The 13,876-nt window shown below is 31.0% G+C and overlaps 1 protein-coding gene across 1 annotated transcript in view; it reads right to left on the bottom strand.

Moving 5' to 3' along the window:
• The window catches only part of LOC127723870 (MAM and LDL-receptor class A domain-containing protein 1-like), a 90,093-nt gene that overhangs the window by 72,517 nt on the left and 3,700 nt on the right, over positions 1-13,876 (bottom strand). Inside the window, exons 2-3 of the mRNA XM_052230588.1 lie at positions 11,247-11,333; positions 4,435-4,521 (exon numbers count right to left, since the gene is read on the bottom strand). Coding sequence (XP_052086548.1) covers positions 4,435-4,521; positions 11,247-11,333 — 174 coding nt within the window. The remainder of the gene's footprint in view (positions 1-4,434; positions 4,522-11,246; positions 11,334-13,876) is intronic.

Genomic DNA, 13,876 nt, shown 5'->3' with positions numbered 1-13,876 from the left:
GACGTATTTCTGGTCGAGAAACTACGTACGACACTATACTATATGCACAATGTAATAATATACAATTCTATATGTATATAATACTGTACATCTTTCTTTATGTATATAACACTGTACATCTTATACAATATACATGTAACTAATTATGTAAATAACATAGATCTACTATATAGCTATCACTATTTACATATGAAACAAAGATATACCTGAAACAATAAAGTAATGAATAAAAATAAAATAAAATAATACAGAAACAAAATGTATGCATATAACATACAAGACACTGATATATATATATATATATATATATATATTGGAAAATGATACCGAATCATATTTGACTGAAACATAGAAGTTATACTATTATACTAGCAAACAACCTTATGTCAACATAGTCCTTAAACATACTTGAAATATTTGCAATTGGACGTATAGCAATCAACAATCAATAATTCATCACTATGTAAAACCTAAGAAGGTAACATGGAAAATAATTACAAACTGATATGATTGTAAATGAACTAGCTAAGGGAAGTTATACTATTATACTAGCAAACAACCTTATGTTATCACTTTATATATCATCGTCTAAAACATACATGAAATATTTGTCACTGGACTTTAAGTAACCACAATCAAAAATTCATCGCTGTATCGTGTCAAACCTTAGAAGGTAGCATGGAAACTAACTACAAACTAATATGATTGTCAATGAACTATGGAAGTTATAATATTATACTAGCAAACAACCTTGTTCCACCACTATATGTATCATAGTTCTAAACATACATAAAACATTTGCCACTGGATGCTAAGCAACCAACAAATCTTTAATTCATCGCTGAATCATGTCAAACCTCAGAAGGTAGCATGGAAACTAAATACAAACTAATATGATTGTCAATGAACTATGGAAGTTATACTATTATACTAGCAAACAACCTTATGTCATCACTATATCATAGTCCTAAACATACATGAAATATTTGCCACTGGATGCTAAGCAACCAACAAATCTTCAATTCATCGCTGTTTCATGTCAAACCTTAGAAGGTAGCATGGAAACTAATTACAATAATATGATTGTCAATGAACTATGGAAGTTATACTATTATACTAGCAAACAACCTTGTTCCACCACTATATCTATCATATTTCTAAACATACATGAAATATTTGCCACTGGATGCTAAGCAACCAACAAATGTTCAATTCATCACTGTTTCATGTCAAACCTTAGAAGGTAGCATGAAAATTAACTACAAACTAATATGATTGTCAATGAACTATGGAAGTTATACTATTATACTAGCAAACAACCTTGTTTCACCACTATATGTATCATCGTTCTTAACGTACATGAAATATTTGCCACTGGATGCTAAGCAACCAACAAACTTTAATCTATCGCTGTATCATGTCAAACCTTAGAAGGTATCATGAAAACTAACTACAAACTAATATGATTGTCAATGAACTATGGAAGTTAAACTATTATACTAGCAAACAACCTTATGTCATCACTATATCATAGTCCTAAACATACATAAAATATTTGCCCCTGGATGCTAAGCAACCAACAATCGTTAATTTATCGCTATATCATGTCAAACCTTAGGGTAGCATGGAAACTTACTACAAACTAATATGATTGTCAATGAACTATGGAAGTTATACTATTATACTAGCAAGCAACCTTATGTCATCACTATATCATAGTCCTAAACATACATGGAATATTTGCCACTGGATGCTGTATCAAGTCAAACCTAAGAAGGTATCATAAAAACTAACTACAAACTAATATGATTGTCAATGAACTATGGAAGTTATACTATTATACCAGCAAACAACCTTATGTCATCACTATATCAGTCTTAAACATACATGAAATATTTGCCACTGGATGCTTAGCAACCAACAATCTTGAATTTATCACTGTATCATGTCAAACCTTAGAAGGTAGCATGGAAACTAACTACAAACTAATATGATTGTCAATGAACTATGGAAGTTATACTATTATACTAGCAAACAACCTTATGTCATCACTATATCATAGTCCTAAACATACATGAAATATTTGCCACTGGAGGCTAAGCAACCAACAATCTTTAATTTATCGCTGTATTATGCCAAACCTTAGAAGGTAGCATGGAAACTTACTACAAACTAATATGATTGTCAATGAACTATGGAAGTTGTACTATTATACTAGCAAACAACCTTATGTCATCACTATATCATAGTCCTAAACATACATGAAATATTTGCCACTGGATGCTTAGCAACTAAAAATCTTTAATTTATCGCTATATCATGTCAAACCTTACAAGGTAGCATGGAAACTAACTACAAATTAATATGATTGTCAATGAACTATGGAAGTTATACTATTATACTAGCAAACAACCTTATGTCATCACTATATCATATTCCTTAACATACATGAAATATTTGCCACTGGATGCTAAGCAACCACAAATCGTTAAGTTATCGCTGTATCATGTCAAACCTTAGAAGGTAGCATGGAAACTAACTACAACTAATATGATTGTCAACGAACTATGGAAGTTATACTATTATACTAGCAAACAACCTTATGTCATCACTATATCACAGTCCTAAACATACATGAAATATTGGCAACAGGACGTTAAGCAACTAATATCGATAATAATTATTATGTCAAGCCGTTGAAGGTTACATGGACACTAATAACAAATAAATATGATTGTCAATGAACAACGAAAGAAATACTATTATACTAGCAACAGATCGTTGGCGTTTCAATGGGCAGAGTTGCCTCCCTGGAAATATCTGATATTGCTATATTTAACCATAATTATAGACATAAAACAGAGAAATACCCTACGAAAATAATATTAAATTCCACTAAAGAATGAGAATTGATGGATTTAATATATTTAATGAAGAAGGTGAACAAAGTGAACAACTATTTGAAATAGTACATTGTTTTCATTCCTTCTGAAGGTACGAGAATTCTTAGAATCAATAGCAACATGTACTTATAAGATAAACGTATAAATACGGTCTAAAGTGTAAATGTCTTGCGGATTTCTCCCTAACAAATACAGTTAGGCTGAGTTAGCATAAATGCAGACAGCAACTTCAAAAGAAACCAAATATTAGAAAACAAGTGGCAGAAATATCTTGAATATCTTAACACGGTAATAACAAAATTTGGTATATAATTCGGAAAGATCCGATTGCCAAAAAAAAAACAACAAAAAAACTAAAAAAAAAACTATCTAAATCCAAACCAGATATTGGTTTAAAAAACAATAAGAATATTGGCAACATGATAATTAATCATTAAGCCGAAGACATTGATCCACAATACCCCACCACGGGAGGCTTTAGTATACAATCATTATACTGTGAAACAGATGTAAAAAGACGTGATGCCGATTTATTTCAAGAGATCACGTACAAGGGAAAACACAATGGTTCCTGTTATATTCATGCATAGACCCGACATGGTATCTACACAAACCTCTTCAATTGTTTAACATGGAGACATTTGTATATTATCAAATAGGTGTTAAAACATACACGGCAGTCTAGTGTGAATTCAACAGTATAGCACTGATAACTACTAACTATTATATCTCGTGTAGATTTATGATAGATTAGATTACGAGAATAAAGACAATAAGTCTTTTCATTATATATATGAATAATTAACCAAAGGTGCTGATCTACTTGGTCAGTTTCTTTAGTCTGTAAAAAGACTAGCTACAACGTAGACCTATATGCACGTGTAGTTAATAAATTAAATAAAAAAACTGTTATGAAACAGACACACATCTATCTATGATACTAGATACGAAATAAATAGCTAAAGGTCGGCCTCTGATGAGGGTTTACCTGGGAATACTCCCGAAAGAACCCGAAACATTGCATATTAAGTTCTAAAGAATTAAGCAATAAAAAGTACGTAGTGTTAGGTCAGAAATATTGATACCATACCATGAATAAGTGGGTTTATGGTCTTTTTATAAAACATATTCATTTGCCAAATATTGATATACAAAGAAACCTGTATTTAATGAAAATATCTTATCAAAGTGAAGTCTACGAGGTAAACATGGCCGATTAATTCTAATTAAGTGTGTAATTTCCCAAATCTTCCTTGTCTGACCTATTAAAAAAAACAATTTGAATGAAAACCTTTATGCATAAATGAACATACAAATTTTAAAAAGAAACAAATTATTTTATTCATTGGTTCACTTTGTAAAAGTTCATTGTGGTCATGGGTCAAATACTTTAACGGTTCTGTTGGTTTTCCTGTTGCAATGCAGAGTTTCTGTGAACAATACATAGTAAAATTTATTTACTGCAACTGGTTCTAAAGTTCCAATTTGTTATCACAATTTTAACTTATAAAACATTCCCATTTATAATTACCTCGAGCTCCCTTTCTTCTTCTACTTCATATGGTTCCTGCAATGCTGTCTCCTTTTCTCCTTCGACATCACTGGGATTTTGTGTCTCCTATAAAATAAAACAATTAATGTACATTACAGCTGACATGAACTTATTTGTTTACACAAGTTTGCCTAACCCAAAAAATCCAGTTGTTATATTAAGCTCACTACTAACACAGTAGCATCACTCATTAAGGAGGACATTGATCATAGATGGTGCTGTGTTATTGGAGTAAGAGCCTACACACCAATCATTTCCATTCATAACATTAAATTCAGTGTACAATAACTTTTCTTTTTTTTCCACTGGTACTGTATGATCAATTCTCAGATAATGAAAAAAAGAAAACATAAAACCAATAGCATACCCACTCCAAAGGGTGGGCACAGGACACTATCTAGATGTTCTGACCTTACTGACTATGGAAGGGTAGAAATAACAAGACCTACATGCTCTGTAAATTACAGGTCTACTGGTAAATAAAATACTCTAGCTTGAGAAATCATTAACAGGTTTTATAATGGCGACTGAGTGAGCATGGTGAGTATTGTTAGATAGAAAACTGAAGCTTTAGGAATCATTAACAGGTTTTATTATTGCGACTGAATGAGCATGTTGAATATTGCAATAATCAGAACTCCCATTTTGACATCGCATACATAAATCTGTATGCATATTTTCCATGAAAATCGCAATACTTAAATTAATCCCGCTTTTTTTTCCATTCTTCAAAATCGCAATAATAAATGCAACAAATATTTCTGAATTTACAGTAAGTAATTCATACATTGGTTTAACCACAACACATTTTAATGTTCGTATCCTATCTTGTCGGTGGTTGTCATATTTCATATCTTTTCTTTTCATGTTATTTGGAGAATTAGATATTAATGGATGATCGTTATTCACACTCGTTTTTGCAGACTCTAGACATTTAAAAGCTTGAGGCAGTGTATGGACACATAGTGTCTGATTGTTGCTTGCTTGATGTCTTTGGTTATTTTTTTCTCCATTACAATTACAGAATGGTGGTTAAGTTGTCACTTAATTAACAAATTCACTAAAGAAAATTTAAAATAATTTTTTCAATCAAATACAATTAAGAACATTATGTATGCATGATCAGATTTCAAATTACCTTCAGACATGTCATGTTAAATGTCTAGAGAAGCATGAGGGCAAAAATATACATACTTGTTTCCTGCCTACAACCAGAAAATAATACGGTAGGATGGAAGGTAGGTAAAATATTTTGATTTTTTAAAATTATTTAACATGGTCTATTATTATATGGAAATATTCTGGACTCTTAAATGTTCAAAACTAAAATTGTTTATAAAATGTGTTCAGGTACATAGGCATGAAAATTAAACATGTTAAAGATAGATAAGGAGGAAGGAAACAGAACTATAGTTTTTTGGCCTGATATCAATTAAGATTAGATTGATAAAACATGGTTCTTAAGGTCAAGGATCAGTAAATGACCAGTCCATAGATTTTTTTGAAATTTAGAATTCCATTAGATATTGAAAATATACATCAGAAAATTAAAAAAAAGTATATGTCACCGACTTCGTTTTCGAGAAAAAGCAATTTTTAAAATGGTCCGTGAGGGTACTAAATTACATTGAATATTTAGGGAAAATCCTTATTTTTCTTCTACACTTTTCGGTTTCCTGTATAAATCACGAGATTCACTCCATAGAATTTTTTTTTTAAATTATGATTTCTTCCTCTTAGTCTAACAAATAAGATAATGCGAAAAAAAGATATGGTCACCGAATTCGTTTTCCCTCTAGAAACGACGCAACCTCAACATTTTGGGGGAAAAAAACATCAAAAATCGTGACGTCTTTATTTTTATTACATAACGTCAAGTTATTGCTGATTCCGCATGATGATTATGTGTTTTGTATTGATAGATTCTTTTTATTATAAGGGTCTGGATAGTGGGTCCTTCATTTATTAATTTTTATTTTGTATTACCAGTATTGTATTCTTTACTCTTTATATTTTAGCACCTCATCATTCTCTATTCTTTTTTTTGCCTTTTATTCTGCAGTGTTTGCCTTTTATTCTGTATTCCGTAAACCCCAGTCAAACCCTCTTTTATGGACACGTATTTCAAATTAAATTATAACAGTTGTAAAAAATATGATATGTTCATTATCAATAAACATGTTTAAAACAACTACTTATTCAGACGAAAATACTTTGTAAGTACAAGAACGCAAAAATAGTAATAACATAAAAATAGAAATCATCCCAATGTCTTGGCTCAAAAAAAAGATGTACTATAATTATTTTATCTTTTGTGACTCTGGCTTTTCCTAAAAAAAAGTTCCGATAGGAGATTGGCAACACCATCAGACCCCTCACGTTCATAAGACTGTCAAAAATATTCCACTGAGAATGGGTGTGTTTCAAATTTCTCAGTGGGAAGCAACACATGTTCTACTAGTTGTTGTAAGGGAGCTACCATTTGATTTTTATGGGGGGGGGGGCTAGGATGAAAAATTTTGTCCTACCGTTTTATTTTTCCCTCTATTCGATCCTGCCGTTTTATTTTTCACTCTATTCGGTCCTGCCTTTTTTTTTAGTTTATCCTGACTTTTGTTTTACATAAATTGTCATCCTGCCTTTTTTTTGGCAAATAATCTCATCCTGCCTTTATTTTTACTCAAAACTCCTGTCTTGCCTATTTTTTTCAAATTTCATCCTAGCCCCCCCATAAAAATCAAATGGTAGCTCCCTAATGCTTGAACATCTCCAACGGCATTATGTGCGTCGTATTTGACACCAAGAATGTCAAATACTAGGCTCTCCTGGTTATAACCTTAACCCGTGTTTCCTTTCTGGTGGCACAGTTTTCAGTAAAGATAGCGAGTCAACAAAACCTTTACATTTTTGTTTAAAACTATCAAAGAAAGATTTATTCTCCATGGAAAAGACTAAAACTCTCGAATAAAAAAGCTTTGCATTGTGTCAGGTAACCAATTAACAAAATCTCTTAAAGACTATCTTGCAGGTCATCTGTTTGCATTATTTCTCCGTTCCGATATAAGATTTGGCCACTTTTTGAAAAACCGGTAACTTTACCAGTGGAACATTTGATATAGCTTGTTTTGGTATTATATAACGACAGAAAGCGTTCTGCTCATATGCTGCTGCAACTTGTATTAGGGAGCTACCATTTGATTTTTATGGGGGGGGGGCTAGGATGAAAAATTTTGTCCTGCCTTTTTATTTTTCACTCTATTCGGTCCTGCCTTTTTTTTTTAGTTTATCCTGACTTTTTTTTTACATAAATTGTCATCCTGCCTTTTTTTTTTCCAAATAATCTCATCCTGCCTTTTTTTTCCCTCAAAACTCCTGTCCTGCCTATTTTTTTCAAATTTCATCCTAGCCCCCCATAAAAATCAAATGGTAGCTCCCTTATGTCAGTGCAGTCGTCTGTTTTTACAAAGATTATACAATTGTTTAATAGAATTTTACACCGCATATATCAACAAACATTATATCAATGATTCTTCTACAAATTCTTGAAAGAGTGTCGTGTGGTTATTAATACATCTCATGAGTTAACATGTAAAACATGCATACAAACTGACATCTTTGATACTTTCTTTTCGTTCTGTATAAAATCAAAAAGTGAGCACGTATATGCTCAAAGTATATAGAACCAGTACACGATACACAAAATGGGGGGGGGGGGGGGGGGGGGGGGGGGGGGGGGGGGGGGATGGGGGGTATAGTAATAACATGAAACTATATTAAACTAAGGCTTTGATCAATGTAAACATCAAAAAAATGGAAGATACATTAGGAACGGGAAGATAAGAATATATTGCATCAAATACAACACCCTCTGCATAATTTGACTAGTGATTTGTTTTGTTTATTACCAACAACACCGAGATAATACAACGATTAATTTAAGGGTCTATATGAAGTGTGTCCTTAACTTCTGTATTCTTTAACTAATTTTAATGGCAAATTTCTTTAATTTTGAATATAACGCTTATTCTGTAAAATCCTCAATAAATGATTTTATTGTAAAATTCTTCTAATATTACATGATTGCTTTATTCTGTACATGGTTCATGTCTTTAACCACTACACTAGTATATTAACTTATTATTTTATTTTCCATTGTTATTCTTTAAACTTTCGAGAACCATTATTCTCTATCCTTTATTTTATTTTATTTTTTTTGGCTCTTTTTTCTCTATTCTGCAAACCCCTTTTAAATCTTATTATATGTGACAATAAATTAATGGGCATCAGAGAACAACTGTATTTGACACCAATAAATATAAAAACAAGGTGATGTGGTCTGATTGCCATTGAAACAACTATCCACCAAAGTTCACATGAGGTGGATATAAACAATTACAGACTATCGTACGGACTTAAAAAAGACAAAAAAACTTATGTCGTTTAGTCGGCTATAAAAAGCCCCGATTTGAAAAATGTGAATAAATTCAAACAAGAAAACTAACGGCCTTATTTTATCAAAACAATTTATATTAATGAAGCTCTTGAAAAGCGTATCAACCCTAAAAAGAGCAATCACGCACATAATGAAACATGACTGAAAATTTTGTCTTTAACTTGTTAAATTCCACCTGCACAAATGCACAACATCAGATGTCTTTTCCTTTTCCATTTTTTTGTGGCCTGGTGTTATTGTCTGGTTGCTGTCTTACTGAATTAAAGACTTATTACGTGATTTTCATTTTACTTTGGGTACTGAAAGTGTGTGTGCATATTTTTTTAGTAGATACACACACATGTATATATTAATAGTATGATATCGACATGATCGATAGAATCTCTTTCTTAACTGAGTGAAATAGAATTGAGAATTGACAGTTCTATTCTATATTTGAGATGCAACTTTCAGGCTACACATTTTTATTTGTTTCCAGTTATTTTTTTAAACATTGATATATCAATTACCTTGAGGAAATAATAAGACTAATTAGTACTAAGACAATTCTTTTATGATCCACTGGATGTTCTTTTATTAGGAAAATATACCATGTATAACTCTTCAAACCATATACTATTTATACATGTATCTATTTAAGGATTTGTGTTCTTTTTTTAGCTTTGAAACTTTCCACAAAATTGCGGACGTGAAAGAAAACACCATTACAAAAAATCGTTAGGAAACAGACTAGCGATGAATCTCTATAACTTTTTGTTTATCATTTATGTGTTATAGTCCTAAAAATTGTGATGTATAAATATTTAATGGTTGTTGCAATCGTGAAGAAGGTTACTAGTAATGTTATTTTAAAATCGTTTTGTGTCATCTGTTTCAAAACTGACTGACGCAGCTGAGAATTTTATGTGGTTCATTCCCTTTTCTTGAATTTGAAAATATTTTTACTTGTTCCGACTGGTGTTGTAATTTTCAAAATAGGGGATATCTTACCAAGACTAAAGGTTTAGTATAAATGTCCCAAACTTGCATCCCCTTCTTATTTTCTGCAAGACGATGTCTTTTCCCAGTATACATGTAGAATATAGACATGTAGGGATTCTGTAGGGACGTTTTTAACATACTACATATAGAATACTTCCGAGACCACACTGTTTTTCCTCATCACAATTATGTAAAAATAGTGGTGAGCTACAGTTTTTGCACTGTTTTAACTGGTCGGCGAGATATCCAAGCTCTAACGTTACCACCCTACCTCCCTAACGCAATTCAAGTTCCCTATTTTCATTTTGGAGATAGTCTTCATGACTATTTTCATGATTAATTTTCAAAATTCTGTAGCATTTCTTCATCTTAAATTTTAGCAAACAAGTTCATTCTCCTAGAAGTAACATACTTTCCATCAAATTTAACATTGTCTCGTCAGAAAGTTGCCGGTTGCAACATTGCTAAATCTGGTCAATGGGACGTAACTCGTACAAAACGTCGCAACATTTCGCGGAATCCGCTAGATTGCGTTCATTTACTGTAACTTGACCTTAAGTCATTTGGTCTCTGGTAAAGAATTGTCTCATCATGTCTGACTACATCTTCTTATTTTAGGTTTTTTGCATGTTCCTTTGAATATAAAACCGAATTTGTGCAAAAAGACCTTTAAATTTGTCACACTACAGGTCAAATTCTACTCAAATTGATATTGAAGTAAATGTACATGTTAACTACATACCAGACATTAATTACAAATAAAAGCAAAAGGGAGATAAAATCAACATCAAATCCATCTCTTGATAAAAAACACATGTAAAGGTTTATGTCAAGTTCAAATACATGTAATCGTCCAGATAAATAATTTTTAAATTCTAACATCATGGAAAAAATAGAGACCTAGAAAATAAAATCTTTAAGATATGATTTCAATTTGATATTAATACAACGAAATATTCATTTGCCAAATAATAATATATAAAGAAACCTGTATTTAATGAAAATATCTTATCAAAGTGAAGTCCACGAGGTAAACATGGCCGATTAATTCTAATTAAGTCTGTAATTTCCCAAATCTTCCTTGTCTGACCTATTAAAACACAATTTGAATGAAAACCTTTATGCATAAATGAACATTCAAATTTTAAAAAGAAACAAATTATTTTATTCATTGGTTCACTTTGTAAAAGTTCATTGTGGTCATGGGTCAAAAACTTAAACGGTTATGTTGGTTTTCCTGTTGCAATGCAAAGTTTCTGTGAACAATACATAGTAAAACTAATTTACTGCAACTGGTTCTAAAGTTCCAATTTGTTATCACAATTTTAACTAATAAAATATTCCCATTTATAATTACCTCGAGCTCCCTTTCTTCTTCTACTTCATATGGTTCCTGCAATGCTGTCTCCTTTTCTCCTTCGACATCACTGGGATTTTGTGTCTCCTATAAAATAAAACCATTAATGTACATTACAGCTGACATGAATTTTTTTGTTTACACAAGTTTGCTTAACCCAAAAAATCCAGTTGTTATATTAAGCTCACTACTAACACAGTAGCATCACTCATTAAAGAGGACATTGATCATAGAGGGTGCTGTGTTATTGGAGTTAGCGCCTACCCACCAATCATTTCCATTCATAACATTAAATTCAGTGTACAATAACTTTTCTTATTTTTCCACTGGTACTGTATGATCAATTCTCAGATAATGAAAAAAAGAAAACATAAAACCAATAGCATACCCACTCCAAAGGGTGGGCACAGGGCACTATCTAGAAGTTCTGACCTTACCGACTATTGAAGGGTAGAAATAACAAGTTTTACATGCTCTGTAAAGTACAGGTCTACTGTTAGATAAAATACTCTAGCTTGAGAATCATTAACAGGTTTTATAATGGCTACTGAGTGAGCATGGTGAGTATTGTTGGATAGAAAACTGAAGCTTTAGGAATCATTAACAGGTTTTATTATTGCGACTGAATGAGCATGTTGAATATTGCAATAATCAGAACTCCCATTTTGATATCGCATACATAAATCTGTATGCATATTTTCCATGAAAATCGCAATACTTAAATTAATCTCGCTTTTTTTCCATTCTTCAAAATCGCAATAATAAATGCAACAAATATTTCTGAATTTACAGTAAGTAATTCATACATCGGTTTAACCACAACACATTGTAATGTTCGTATCCTATCTTGTCGGTGGTTGTCATATTTCATATCTTTTCTTTTCATGTTATTTGGAGAATGAGATATAAATGGATGATCGTTATTCACACTCGTTTTTGCAGACTCTAGACATTTAAAAGCTTGAGGTAGTGTATGGACACCTAGTGTCTGATTGTTGCTTGCTTGAAGTCTTTGGTTATTTTTTTCTCCGTTAAAATTACAGAATGGTGGTTAAGTTGTCACTTAATTAACAAATTCACTAAAGAAAAATTTAAAATAATTTTTTCAATCAAATACAATTAAGAACATTATGTATGTATGATCAGATTTCAAATTATCTTCAGACATGTCATGTTAAATGTTTAGAGAAGCATGAGGGCAAAAATATACATACGGTAGGATGGTAGGTAGGTAAAATATTTTGTTTTTTTTTCATTATTTTACATGGACTATTATTATATGGAAATATTCTGGAATCTTAAATGTTCAAAACAAAAATTGTTTATAAAATGTGTTCAGGTACATAGGCATGAAAATTAAACATGTTAAAGATAGATAAGGAGGAAGGAAACAGAACTATAGTTTTTTGGCCTGATATCAATTAAGATTAGATTGATAAAACATGGTTCTTAAATCATTTGGTCTCTGGTAAAGAATTGTCTCGTCATGTCAGACTACATCTTCTTATTTTTAAATTCGTTTTTTTTTTATAATTTATTATTTTTCTTCATGAATTTACAGTTATCAACATATATTTATCTTGTGGTACAATAATCAAACAAGTGAAATAAATAAGCATGATAAGCCTCCTATGGACTAACACTTTGAAATCTATGGATGAAGTATAGTAATAACATTTTTATTAATATAGTAATAATAGTAATAGTAGAGCAAGAAATATATGAGCATGCATATGGTATAACTACTAGTATACAAGTTCTTTCAAATACTCATATATATACACATATGTATATACATTAACCTAATTTAAATTTAATTAATGATCTTAGCCCAGGGGTTCCAGTACAAGTTGTGTTCTTTCATACTTAAATATTTTGAAGAAATATGTTTCTCTAAAATCAAGTTTTCTTTTATGTAATTTTGAAGACCTTTAATATGAGGTTTTATATCTTACATCTTACATCTGTAAATGAAATACTTTGTCAGTAAGATAACTTTATTTTTAAATAAAATTCAATTTATAATTTTCATAGAGGCCAAAAATGACAATATTCAAATTTAGTGGAATTTCTATATGAACTATATCGAAAATCCAAGAATTGAGATTGTGCCAAATGTCGGCTACAATATGACAACCCCAAAGTAAATGTTCTATAGTTTCAGGCTCTTCCTTGCAAAATGTACACAAATTACAGTTAACAAGTTTCATTTTAAAGAGTAGAGCATTAGTCCCTAAGATATAATGAATAATCCTATATTGAAACCAACATAACCTAGTATTTTTTGAAACCTTGGTAACACACAAGTGTATTTTTTTCCAATTTTCTATAACTTTATTAAGAATACCTTCCCATTTTTTTTTTGCTACAAAATCTAAAGGGAAAGTTCCTTGATTTAAAATAGTATACATGTCCTTTGAACCCTTTTCGGACTTAATGAAAATATTAATGTTAAAAGGTATAATAGCCTGATGTTTTTTTTCTCTTTCGGTGTTGATTCCAATGGCTTGTAGCTATTTTTTAAGTGCTAATATAAGCCCATAAAACTGTAAAAACATGGGTTTGAAATTATACATAATTTCAAAATTTTCATATGTTAATATATTTCCATGTTCATCTAACAGGTCATT

Source organism: Mytilus californianus, unplaced genomic scaffold (assembly GCF_021869535.1).
Source record: "Mytilus californianus isolate M0D057914Y unplaced genomic scaffold, xbMytCali1.0.p SCAF_13, whole genome shotgun sequence".
Lineage (NCBI taxonomy): Eukaryota > Metazoa > Mollusca > Bivalvia > Mytilida > Mytilidae > Mytilus > Mytilus californianus.
The sequence above is the reverse complement of the archived record's forward strand: the minus strand, read 5'-3'. Positions and strand labels throughout refer to the sequence as shown.